General features: G+C 47.6%; 1 protein-coding gene across 1 annotated transcript; it reads right to left on the bottom strand.

Annotated features, from left to right (window-relative positions):
- Positions 1-581: 581 nt before the first annotated feature.
- PRRT4 (proline rich transmembrane protein 4) lies at positions 582-10,644 on the bottom strand. The gene is made up of 2 exons (XM_030216709.1): positions 9,636-10,644; positions 582-2,548 (listed from the first exon to the last, which is right to left on the bottom strand). The coding sequence occupies exons 1-2, from the start codon at positions 10,642-10,644 to the stop codon at positions 582-584; spliced, it is 2,976 nt and encodes a 991-aa protein (XP_030072569.1).
- Positions 10,645-11,605: the final 961 nt, after the last annotated feature.

The raw sequence follows: 11,605 nt of genomic DNA, 5'->3' as shown, positions 1-11,605 counted from the left end.
GGCACCAATTGAAGAATTTATGCATACATCTGGCTGCACGCTATTTTATAACTCTGAGCACCTAAATCCCATAATGTGCAACCCCAAAGGGGGTGTGGCTATGGGACGGCATGGGGGGGGGGGTCAGGGGCATTCCAAAATGTTGCACACAGTGTTATAGAATAATGGGTCTCCATGCCCAACTTGGGCACCGGGATTTACACCAGAGTTCAGCAGGTATAACCTGCGCCCAGAGTTGGGTGTGGGAATCGTGCGCCCTTTATAGAACAGCATTTAATGCCAACCTTTTCTGGTGCCCATTTTTGAGTGCCATTCATAGAATCCTCAACCCCCCCCCCCCCCCCCATTATATGCAAACTGATCTCCAGAACAGATTTGAGAACCCTGTCCTACAGCAAAACCATTTTAGAACTATGGGAGTTCTGTAAAGCAGTGCAAAATTATAGTGCGTACCCCATTGTTTTGTGCCTCAATGCAATAGTCCTGGGTTACACAGCTCTTCATTGCTGCCAGGAAGCTTAATGAACACTGTATTAGTTACAGTGGGAGGTCAGTGTTAAGTCTTGGTAAAAATTAGCAGTTTACAGGTCTATGGTATCACTGCTGATGCTTAGTGTATCTATCTGTCTGTAGATATCAACAAATTCCTCTTGCAGAGCTGTGTCCTGGTGAGAGAAACAGTCCAAAGAATTTTGGGAGGGCGGAGGAAGTGTTTGATAGAGGCCTGGCACCTGAGGAACATAGCTGGAGTTGGTCTGAGGCAAGCTCACATAGGCTTTCTTTTCAAAGTTGAAGGAAGAAGAGTAGTCAACCTTTTCTGGACTGGAGCAGAGTACCAAGGATGAACCATCCATGGACAGTTTGTACAGAGAGCTGGAGCTGCTCTTGCCCCTTCTCCACTTTTCTGGGGAAGATACTGAAGTGTCTGGCTTGCTGGTGTTTAGGATATCATTCTCTCTGGGCTGAGCTGTTTCCATCTCCAAGCAAGAGGAAGTACGGTACAGACCACGGTCAGTGATCTTCTCCTTTAAAACACTGTTGTCTACAATGATGGGGCTCTTTATATTGAGAGAGAAGTTGCTAGAAAGGGCAGTGCCATGGAAGAGGCTCTTAGGAATCAAAGCTTCACTGAAGAGGGCCTCATCAATACTACGCCGAAGGTTGATGGGTGATGGTGGCCTGAAGTCAACAGTGGAATCACTGTCCATCTGGATGCTGGTGAATGAGGATGTCTTTGATTCACATCCCGTCTTCATGTTCATATCACAGCCCTGGTTTTCCATGCTCTTGCTGCTGTGATATGTTAGGTCAATATCCTCATCAAAGCTCATGTGCTTCTCCACCACTGTGTAGAGTGGGAAGAACTCTGAATTGCGCCGGGCAATGGTGTCACATATCACCAACTTCTCATGTTGGGAAGACGCCCACTGATAATCGTTTGAAAGAATTGGTGCTTTCATGGTGACATGACTTGGAGAGAGGCAGAAAAACTTGGTCCAGCATCGAAATCTTTGAGTTTCGTTGGAACAAAATACAGGGTAGATGCCAACAAGAGCCAGAGGAAGGCTCATGCCCAGCTCACATAGTCTAAACCCTAATTGAAATGTCCACCATGGCCAAGGGCTGAAGATGTGGGTGCCGCCATATCCCAAGGCATGGAGTATTGCATACAAGTGAAGTCCTGCATTGAACAGTCCAAATGTGGCTGAAAACAAAGCTGTGTGTGTGGCTCTGCTCCAGTCCGCCAGCTCTACAAATGGGTATCTGTTCAGGTAGTTTGTTGGCAGCATGGAGCTCTTGAGGTCATAGATAAGCATTGTGTCTGATTTCACCAGACAGTAGAAGATGAAGAAGGAAATGGACAAGATAGCTGCCATGATGACAAAGACCCCTTGAGAAATGACGAGGAGGAAAGGAAACTGATGGAGAAGGTCCACAGTGACAATGGCTCCCACTGACACCAGGAAGTGTAGGAAGACAACAGCAGCCAAAACGCAAGGGTGCTGGAACCAGGAGTGGGAGAGTTGCATCTTAGACCTGAGGGACAGCAGTAAGAAGACAACACCAAACGATGATGTGAGGCAGGGGAAGGTGACATCATACAACAAGAGAGCAACAAAGGCAGGCAGTCTTTCCTGGTGGCTGTAGGCATCGTAGAACAAGGAGAAAGCCCTGCTGCAACCAACAGTGAGCAGCAATAGGTCAAGAACAATGAAGAACTTGCAGCCAGCAGGACAGCGAAATGGCAGACAGAGTAAACTCAGCAAGGAGATGAAGGCCACTAGGCCGAAGAGTGAACCAACCCCATAAATGTGGACTTCCCAGGCAATTCCCCAGTCTGACATAGCACTGTTCCAATCTGCATGAAGGGTAATGAAGAGAGGTGGAGAAGGGAGAAAATAAGAAGGGACATGTGCTGTGGCTTCCACATCTTGTACAGAGGGGCTCAAGCTCATGGAAGAGGTGCAATCTGTGCTTTTCTCATGGTTATACTCTGGCCAAGTGGATGCTGAGCTTGCAAGTGTGCCATCTTTGGTGGGAGCCAAGTCTGTGAAGGAAACATGAGAGACATGTTAACAGCATACTAGCATACAATCAACACAGTGGCATACAGTATCTTCCTATCATACACATGATGTCTTTATGTAAAGCCAGCGGTCCCATGTGTGACATTGTGGCATAACCTTAGACTCTATTGGTACCTGCTACTAGAAGCTTCCATCCACCCTGGCTTCTTGCCATTATCCATCATTTTAGGGTTTTCTTTCTGGCAAATAGCATTTTTTTTAATTGTACTCTTCCAATTTCATGTTAGTTCTGCCTTCTACCCTCTAGATACAAGGATGTATACATTAGTTTTTCCGCTACTTTGATATGTTCAATAATAATGAGAATGGAAAATGGAAAAGATCTTTTATCTGAATTTACTGTCCATCCTCATGGACCATGCAATCCCATGACCCTGAGAAATTTTGTTGTGGAGCCAGAGAAAGATTACAGGCAGTTCACTGGTCTTCCTAACCTCAAGAAGGGAATAAGCTAAGGTTGTCAACTTTCCCAATAGGCTGATCCTATCCAGGTTTTACTGCATACCAAGGGAGTACAGTGTGATCTCCCTATGGTTGTGGTTCTCAACCCAGCCCTTGAGACACATCCTGCCATTTGACTTTTCAGGTTATCCACAATGCATATACATGAGATACATTTGCATACAAAGCAGCACAGACAAATCTGCCTCATGCATAGTCATTGTAGGTATCCTGAAAACATGACTGGCTGGGTGTGTCCTGAGGACTGGGTTGATAATCTCTGCCCTAAGAAAAGGAAGACTACATTTCTTTATATGCAATGGGGACAAAACCAAGACTGGATCAGCATGCTGGGAAAGTCAGGGCTGGTGGAACATGGTAAGCAAGTAAATGTGACCAGTAGGGGCACCATACTTGATTATAGCGGTATCAGGCCCACACTCTAGTGCTGTGCGACCCCCTTCCGATAGGAAGTTGGCAGAGGAAGTGGGAAGTGGCAGTATTGGAGTGTGGTCCTGTTGAGGAAGGTCTTGTGTCAGTTCTGAGGTAGGGTGGTGGCACTGGAGAGCCTGTGGGAGAGCACCAGCCAAAAATTGCCCTTGGGGAAAGTTGTCAAGTCTAACTTAGAATTTACCTTCTTGGTAAAGAATGGAACTGGCTGGCAATTCTAAATACGGTCCTGTTAAAACATTGAAACATAGAAGATGATGGTAGATAAGGGCCAAATGGTGGGAGGGGGCCAGAGCCCGAGGTGGGGGGGAGCACATTTTAGTCTGCCACCCCGCCGCCACCCTGCTGCTCCTCTGCTGTAACAAATACCTTGGCTGGCGGGAGTCCCCAACCCCCGCCAGCTGAAGCCTTCTCCAGCGCTGATCTCTAGCGCCGCCGCGTTGCCTGCCTTGCTCTCTCTTCCTCCTTACATCCTGCACGCTCATTTAAGTGAAACTGAGCATGCTAAAAGCGTGCAGGACGTGAGGGGGAAGAGAGAGCAGGGCAAGGCTTCAGCTGGCGGGGGTTGGGGACCCCCTGCCAGCAAAACCAAGGGCCCGGAGGAAATTTGGGGGGGCCCAGGCCTCCGTGGCCCTATGTAGCTACGCCGCTGCTGCAACCAGAAGTGCCTGCAAGTTTAAAAGACTGAAAGGTAATAGAGCTTGTGCGCTGTCAGAACAAAAACAAAAGTATCAGTACACATCAGTGCCCATTCTTCTGCACAGAAATATCAGCCTTGCAAGGCTGATATTTATGTACAGAATAAAAGGTACCAGAGTGTGCCGACACTTTTATTTTTGTTCCAACATGCACACAAGAAGCCGCGCTTACCGTGAAGGTCCACATGTATGCATGCACCCACCAGGCTCCCCTTGGTTAGCATGCATGTTCTGCGCATATAAAAATTTGTATATACTTAGGCAAGGTATTACACTCACAGTAAAAGCTGTCAGGGACGCAGATAGGGGTCCATTTTTGGGTGGCCCCTCGGATGGACTGGGGGGAGACCACACATTTCTTCTCTCTCTCTGCCCCTCCCCTGGGTGGCATTAAGTCCTACCTTTGCTGGCAGGGATGCCCAAGCCCCGTCAGCCTAAGCAGTCCGTTGCCCGAGCCCCATCCTGTGCTGCCTGAGCAGCAAATAAATCGATGGTGATGCCGCAGTCCCACGCATGCTCCTGTGCATGCTGCTGAACTGAGCCTGCACAGGAGTGCTGGTGTAGGCAGCTGAATCATGCCTCCAACTTCTTCACTGCTCAAGCGGCATGGGAAGGGGCTCAGCCAGCAGAACCCTTCAGCTGTTAGGGCTTGGGCATCCCCGCCAGCCATTCCACAGGTGCCACAATTTTGGAGGGGGCCTGAGCACAAAGTGAGGGGGCCCAGGCCTTCAAGCCCCCCCCCCCCCCCCCCCCCGTAGCTAAGCCACTGGAAACCGTGCACTCAGACATCTGTGCACAGCTCTACCATAGTTTCGGCATTGGCCTCAGTGTCACTGTAACCTGGGAAACCCTGGGTGGGGGGGAGGGGAGGAAGGCCTTCTCTGCTCTGGTCCTTGAGGGCTCTAAACAAGCTATACAAATGATCTTTGCTCCTAGTAGACCACGTGTATTCAAATGCACCTCATGAATATTCAAAACCTAGATCTGTTTCCAGTACTTACTGAAAGTCTTGAGTTTTCAGAAAGAGCTGGCCCAGCCAAATCCTAAACATCAGGAGGACAGAAAAATATATGGTCTCGTGAAGAGCTGTTTGGGAAAGATGGAACCAGAAGCCAATAGAGCATGAAAACATGGAAAGGGAAACGGGATGGGATTTGATATATGGCCTTTCTGTGGTTGCACTCAAAATGGTTTACATTTTATGTATAAGTACTTATTTTGTACCTGGGGCAAAGGAGGATTAAGTGATTTGCCCAGAGTCACAAGGAGCTGCAGTGGGAATTGAACCCAGTTCCCCTGTTGCTCAGCCACTGCACTAACCATTAGGCTACTCTTCCACTCTGGAATGGAATTGGAGCACAGAGGACAAACCCGAATATCAGTGGCGTACCAAGGGGGGGGGGGGCGGTGGTGGAGAGCTCAATATATGTAAAATATTCAAACACTGCAGCCAGCATTTAAAATATTGATCCAACTGATTTTAAAATTCAGTTCTGTGTGTGTAGTTTTCTCCCCCAACCTAACCACGCTCCTGGGAACGTCTCTTTCAAATCTATTGTGAAAAAGTATGCAATTTTAGCAGCTACAGGCTCCTTTTACAAAGGCACGCTAGTGATTCTGGCGTGGCAAATGCGACGAAGCCTGTTCAGTTTGTATGGGCTTTGTCACATTTGCCTCACCAGAATTACTAGCTCCTATTGGGCTCATTTTCAAATCCCTCCTCTCAGTACCCTTCTCCACCACCGCCAACTCCAGGCTCCGCTCATTCTGCCTCGCCTCACCCTATGCTTGGAATAAACTTCCTGTGCCCTTACGCCAAGCCCCCTCCCTACCCATCTTCAAATCTTTGCTCAAAGCCCACCTCTTCAATGTTGCTTTCGGCACCTAACCTTTATACCTTTCAGGGAATCTAGAGTGCCCCAATTTGACTGCCCCTATTTGACTGACTGTACATTTGTCCTTTAGATTGTAAGCTCCTTGAGCAGGGACTGTCCTTCTATGTTAAACTGTACAGCGCTGCGTAACCCTAGTAGCGCTTTAGAAATGTCAAGTAGTAGTAGTAGTTGTAGTATTTTCGAAAGAGAAGGGCGCCCATCTTTCGACACAAATCGGGAGATGGGCATCCTTCTCCCAGGGTCACCCAAATCAGCATAATCGAAAGCTGATTTTGGGCGCCCTCAACTGCCTTCCGTCGCGGGGATGACCAAAGTTCACGGGGCATGTCAGAAACGTAGTGAAGGCGGAACTGGGGCGTGCTTAACACATGGGCGTCCTCGGACGATAATGGAAAAAAGAAGGGCATCCCTGATGAACACTTGGCCGACTTTACTTGGTCCTTTTTTTTTACGACCAGGCCACAAAAATGTGCCCTAAATGACCAGATGACCACAAGAGAAAATCGGGGATGACCTCCCCCTGCTCCCCCAGTGGTCACTAACTCCCTCCCACCCTAAAAAAAAAATTTGTAAATATTTATTCCAGCCTCTATGCCAGCCTCAAATATCATACCCAGCTCCATGACAGCAGTATGCAGGTCCCTGGAGCAGTTTCAGTGGGTGCAGTGCACTTCGGGCAGGCGGACCCAGGCTCACCCCCCCCCCCCTACCTGTTAAACTTGTGGTGGTAAATGTCAGCCCTCCAAAACCCACCACAAACCCACTGTACCCACATCTAGGTGCCCCCCCTTCATCCCCCTTCATGGTAGTGGTGTAGAGTAGTGGGTTTGGAGGGGGGGGTTGAGGGGCTCAGCACCTAAGGTAAGGGAGCTATGCACCTGGGAGCAATTTGTGAAGTCCACTGCAGTGGCCCACTTGCTTCCCCTCTGGGCTTCTGGGATGTGTGTTTAATACCACGCCTGACTCCCTTTTGCTGATGTGAGAGCCATTGGCATAGCTAGGTGAGGCGCCAGGGGGAGCAACCACTCCACCAGACTTCAGACGGCGCCAGCGCCTATTTTTCCAGCGGTCCATCGCACCTGCGCAGTGCATGCGTATGTGCGCACGCCTCTCCGTTCCCCCTGGCGTCACAATCTGTCTACGCTTCTGTTGAGAGCATGTTCTGCTTAGCAGATTTTTGATAGATACTATGGCCATTGCTCTGTTCTGTCCCTCGCTCGCCTGCAAACCAACCCCTTGCAGAAAGGAATTACAAAGGCAGCAGCAGAGAAGCTGCAATATGAGTCCCCGAAGAACTTTAATATTTTCTGCTCAGCTCTGCACTGGCAACAGATCACGTGAAATCCTAGCAGAGGCAGCGGTTACTTCCAAACTATAAAGTGAGATGGTTAGGGGAGGTGGAGGGGAAGGAGAGAAGAGGCAGCAATACTGAAAGAGAGAGATGGAGAGGGAGAACAGCAAGAGAGAGAGAGAGACTGAAAAAAGAAAGACAGTACAAAGATAAAATGGGAGAAAGAAAGAAGAAGCAGCAGCGAGAGAGAGAGAGAAAGAGAAATAAACAAAGAGGAAAAGACAGAAAGGGAAAACATAGTAACATAGTAGATGACGGCAGAAAAAGACCTGTACGGTCCATCCAGTCTGCCCAACAAGATAACTCATATTTGCTGCTTTTTGTGTATACCCTACTTTGATTTGTACCTGTCCTTTTCAGGGCCGTATAAGTCTGCCCAGCACTATCCCCGCCTCCCAACCACCAGCCCCTCCTCCCAACCACCAGCTCTGGCACAGACCGTATAAGTCTGCCCAGCACTATCCTCACCTCCCAACCACCAGCCCTGCCTCCCAACCACCGGCTCTGGCACAGACTGTACAAGTCTGCCCAGCACTATCCCCGCCTCCCAACCACCAGCCCTTCCTCCCAACCACCAGCTCTGGCACAGACTGTATAAGTCTGCCCAAAACTATCCCTGCCTCCCAACCACTCCGCCTCCCAACCACCGGCTCTGGCACAGACCGTATAAGTCTGCCCAGCACTATCCCCGCCTCCCAACCACCAGCCCCTCCTCCCAACCACCGGCTCTGGCACAGACCATATAAGTCTGCCCAGCACTATCCTCACCTCCCAACCACCAGCCCTGCCTCCCAACCACCGGCTCTGGCACAGACCGTACAAGTCTGTCCAGCACTATCCCTGCCTCCCAACCACCAGTCCCGCTTCCCACCACCGGCTCTGGCACAGACCGTATAAGTCTGCCCAGCACTATCCCCGCCTCCCAACCACCAGCCCCGCCTCCCGATCTTGACTAAGCTCCTGAGGATCCATTCCTTCGGCACAGGAAAGAGTGATAGAGGAACAAGGCCAGAATTAGGGGGTTCTGCCAGTGCAATAGCCCTGGGCCCAAATACCACAGGGGGTCCCAAGCATGTTCAAAGCTAAAGAAGGCATGAAGGGCAATTCTATAAAGGGCATCTAAAGTTAGGTGCCAACTGCACAAAATAATTTATAAAATAGGCAAACATACCCATGTGAATGATGTCACTACTGTAAACTAAACCTATAAACACTAACTGCTACACCGAGAGCCGTCTATTTTATGAGCTTTCCTTGGGCGAAGTTGGCATTTATGGGGTTAAGTGCCAGTATTCAGCACTTAACCACCTAGGATGCCCTTTTACTAAGCTGCGGCAAAAAATGGCCTTAGCGCCCCCTCAAGTGGGTGTTGCTTGCAGGCTCTGCCCATTTCTGCCGCAACCATAAAATAGCCAATTTTCTATTTTTCTGTATTAACGGCCACACGCTACCACGTAGCCATTAATAAAAATTACCTCATGAGCACTTAGCAAGACCAGTGTTGTATGAATTGTGGAGCAGCTCATAGGTATGTTTCCTGTAAATAAGTCAGGCCAGGTTTGGAACCACACTTTTGGGATCACTGCAATTAGACCAGGGTCTTGACTGTGTTAACTAGATTGTAAGCTCTATTGAGCAGGAACTGTCTCTCTGTGTCAGGTGTTCAGCGCTGCGTGCGTCTGGTAGTGCTATACAAATGTTGTTAATAATAATAACTACAGTCACCACAGAGAGAACTGAGTAAAGGAGAAGCCTAATGGATAGTACAGTGGTCTGAGAACAAAGGGAACCAGCAAGATTCAAGTCCCACTGCAGCTCATTGTGACTCTGGGTAAGTCATTTAACCCTCCATTACACCAGGTACAAAATAAGTGCTTGTAGATAATGTATAAACCTGAGTTTCCTTTTTTTCTTGGCCTCCATGATAATTGCACACCTAGTGGATTAATTTGTCAGGTTGTGATACCTTGTATTGGACTGTTATTCAGAGACAAGGTTGTACAGGGCATTTCAGAACACAGAGGTCTTCTTAAGATGTAGCTAGAAGTCCCAAATAGTCTCAAATTAATGATTTGCACAACATTATCTTTGGATAATGATTGTGTTTGTGTAATAGAAGGGGTCACAGCCTGCAAATCTTATCTTCATTAGGATCAATATGGCTCCTAGAATTTCGGTTACTAGTGAAGAAAACAAGCTTTATTGCACTCACTATCACTGTAGGCAACTGTGTCTTGCTTCTCCAATGTGCTCATTGACTTTAAGCTTGGTAGGGGTGGTAACAATGATGCCAGATCTGGTATTTCTTCCTTGGCAGATCTCTCTTGCTGAAAGCGCGTAGGAATCACCCCTGCTCCTTCTTCCAGGCTGATCTTCAATAAATAGTCATTTTTCAGTTCCACTCCTGGGCTGTAGTTGGCTTGATGGATTCCTAAAGGAGGTTTGGATTCTAGATCCAAACTAGGTAATACTGTGGGTTTGACATCAAGAGACTTAATGTCAAGTGTTGGCCAATAAGATGATGATAATTCCACAGTGGGAACAGGATTGAGGAATTCAGAATCAAAAGGCAATTGTGAAGATGTCCACTGCCACCCAGAAGGAGGAGAAAGACTAAGCCTAGAGGCCACAGAATTAGCTTCTTCCCTAGCTGGTAAGTCATCCCACCCATGAGTTGACTGCTGCTGAGGGGACAGAATTAAATTATTTCCGGGTGCATGCTGGGAAGGATCATAAAATGGTTCTTCAACAGATTCAGTTACCAGAAAGTGAGAACTTGGCATCAAAGACACAGGGGTGAACCTATTTTGTGGAAGCTCAGTCCAATATTTATTTACTGGAGTCAGAAGATTGATTGAAGAAGATAACTCTGTTTTGTCTTCCAGTAACACGCCAGTATAGAGTAGTTCAGGATTAAATACAGCCTTTCCTTCTCCTTGCCTGATGGGCTCATAGTTTCCAGCACTGATTTCAGGATTCAAGTTTTGAGCTGGAGAGACTATAGCATCATCATTTTCCTCAGACGTAATGCGAGTTGCCACCAGAGATACTTGCAGAAGGGCTTCTTGATCTGTAGAAGGATGCTGAAGTTTCTCTGCAGGGCTAGTGTGAGTCTGAGAAAGGGATAAGGTTGCAAGTGCTTCTGTGGTGGTACCAGCAGCTCTGAAGTCCATCAGTATGACAGTTAGGCAGTAACGATGAAGCCATGTGATGAAACCCATGTTTTGCCGCTGTCTCTGAGCCGGAGGTAGAAATGTTCACTAAGCTGGTATCTCAGCATGGGAAAGGCGGTCTCTTGCTGTAGTACCTGAAAAGAAAGAGACGATCATCATTTTTTTTTGTAAGCAAGGTGTAAAAGTCATTATTTATTTTACTTGAACGTTTGGTGTACTGCCAAATTGTCAGTGAGTCATCAAAGCGGTCTAAAATCCAGAGAGATAAAACAGACCATTAAAAACATCAAAACAATAGAAATAAAAGAAAGAGGAGAGAATAAAACAACAATATCAAGTTTAAAATACCCTAACTCAACGCAGAAAAAACACAATGTCTTGTACTCACCTCACAACACAACACAAACAATTACTCCACCATAACCACACCATACCATACTGTTCTCTTCCCGTCTCAGAAAATCTGAAAATTCTTGGAGTTACCATCGATCGACTAGATGCCCACGTGAAGAATACGACGAAAAAGATGTTCCACTCTATGTGGAAACTCAAAAGAGTAAAACCTTTCTTCCTGAGACACATATTCCGTACCCTGGTACAGTCAATGGTAATAAGTCATCTAGACTACTGCAATGCACTGTACGCTAGCTGACTATCAAAAAACTCCAGACAGCCCAGAACACCGCCGCCAGACTCATATTTGGAAAAACTAAATATTAAAGTGCAAAACCCCTAAGAGAGAAACTTCACTGGCTCCCACTCAAGGAATGCATTGCGCTCAAGATCTGCACGATTGTACACAAAATCATTCACGCAAACGTCCCAATCTACATGCTAAACCTTGTGGACCTGCCTCCCAGAAACGCCATAAGATCATCCCGCAGATTTCTCAATCTGCACTTCCCCAGCTGTAAAGGACTAAAATACAAGCTGATACACGCCACCACCTTCTCTTACATGAGCACACAATTGTGGAATGCACTGCCTACAGCCTTGAAAACTATTGACG

Source organism: Microcaecilia unicolor, chromosome 10 (assembly GCF_901765095.1).
Source record: "Microcaecilia unicolor chromosome 10, aMicUni1.1, whole genome shotgun sequence".
Classification (NCBI taxonomy): domain Eukaryota; kingdom Metazoa; phylum Chordata; class Amphibia; order Gymnophiona; family Siphonopidae; genus Microcaecilia; species Microcaecilia unicolor.
The sequence above is the reverse complement of the archived record's forward strand: the minus strand, read 5'-3'. Positions and strand labels throughout refer to the sequence as shown.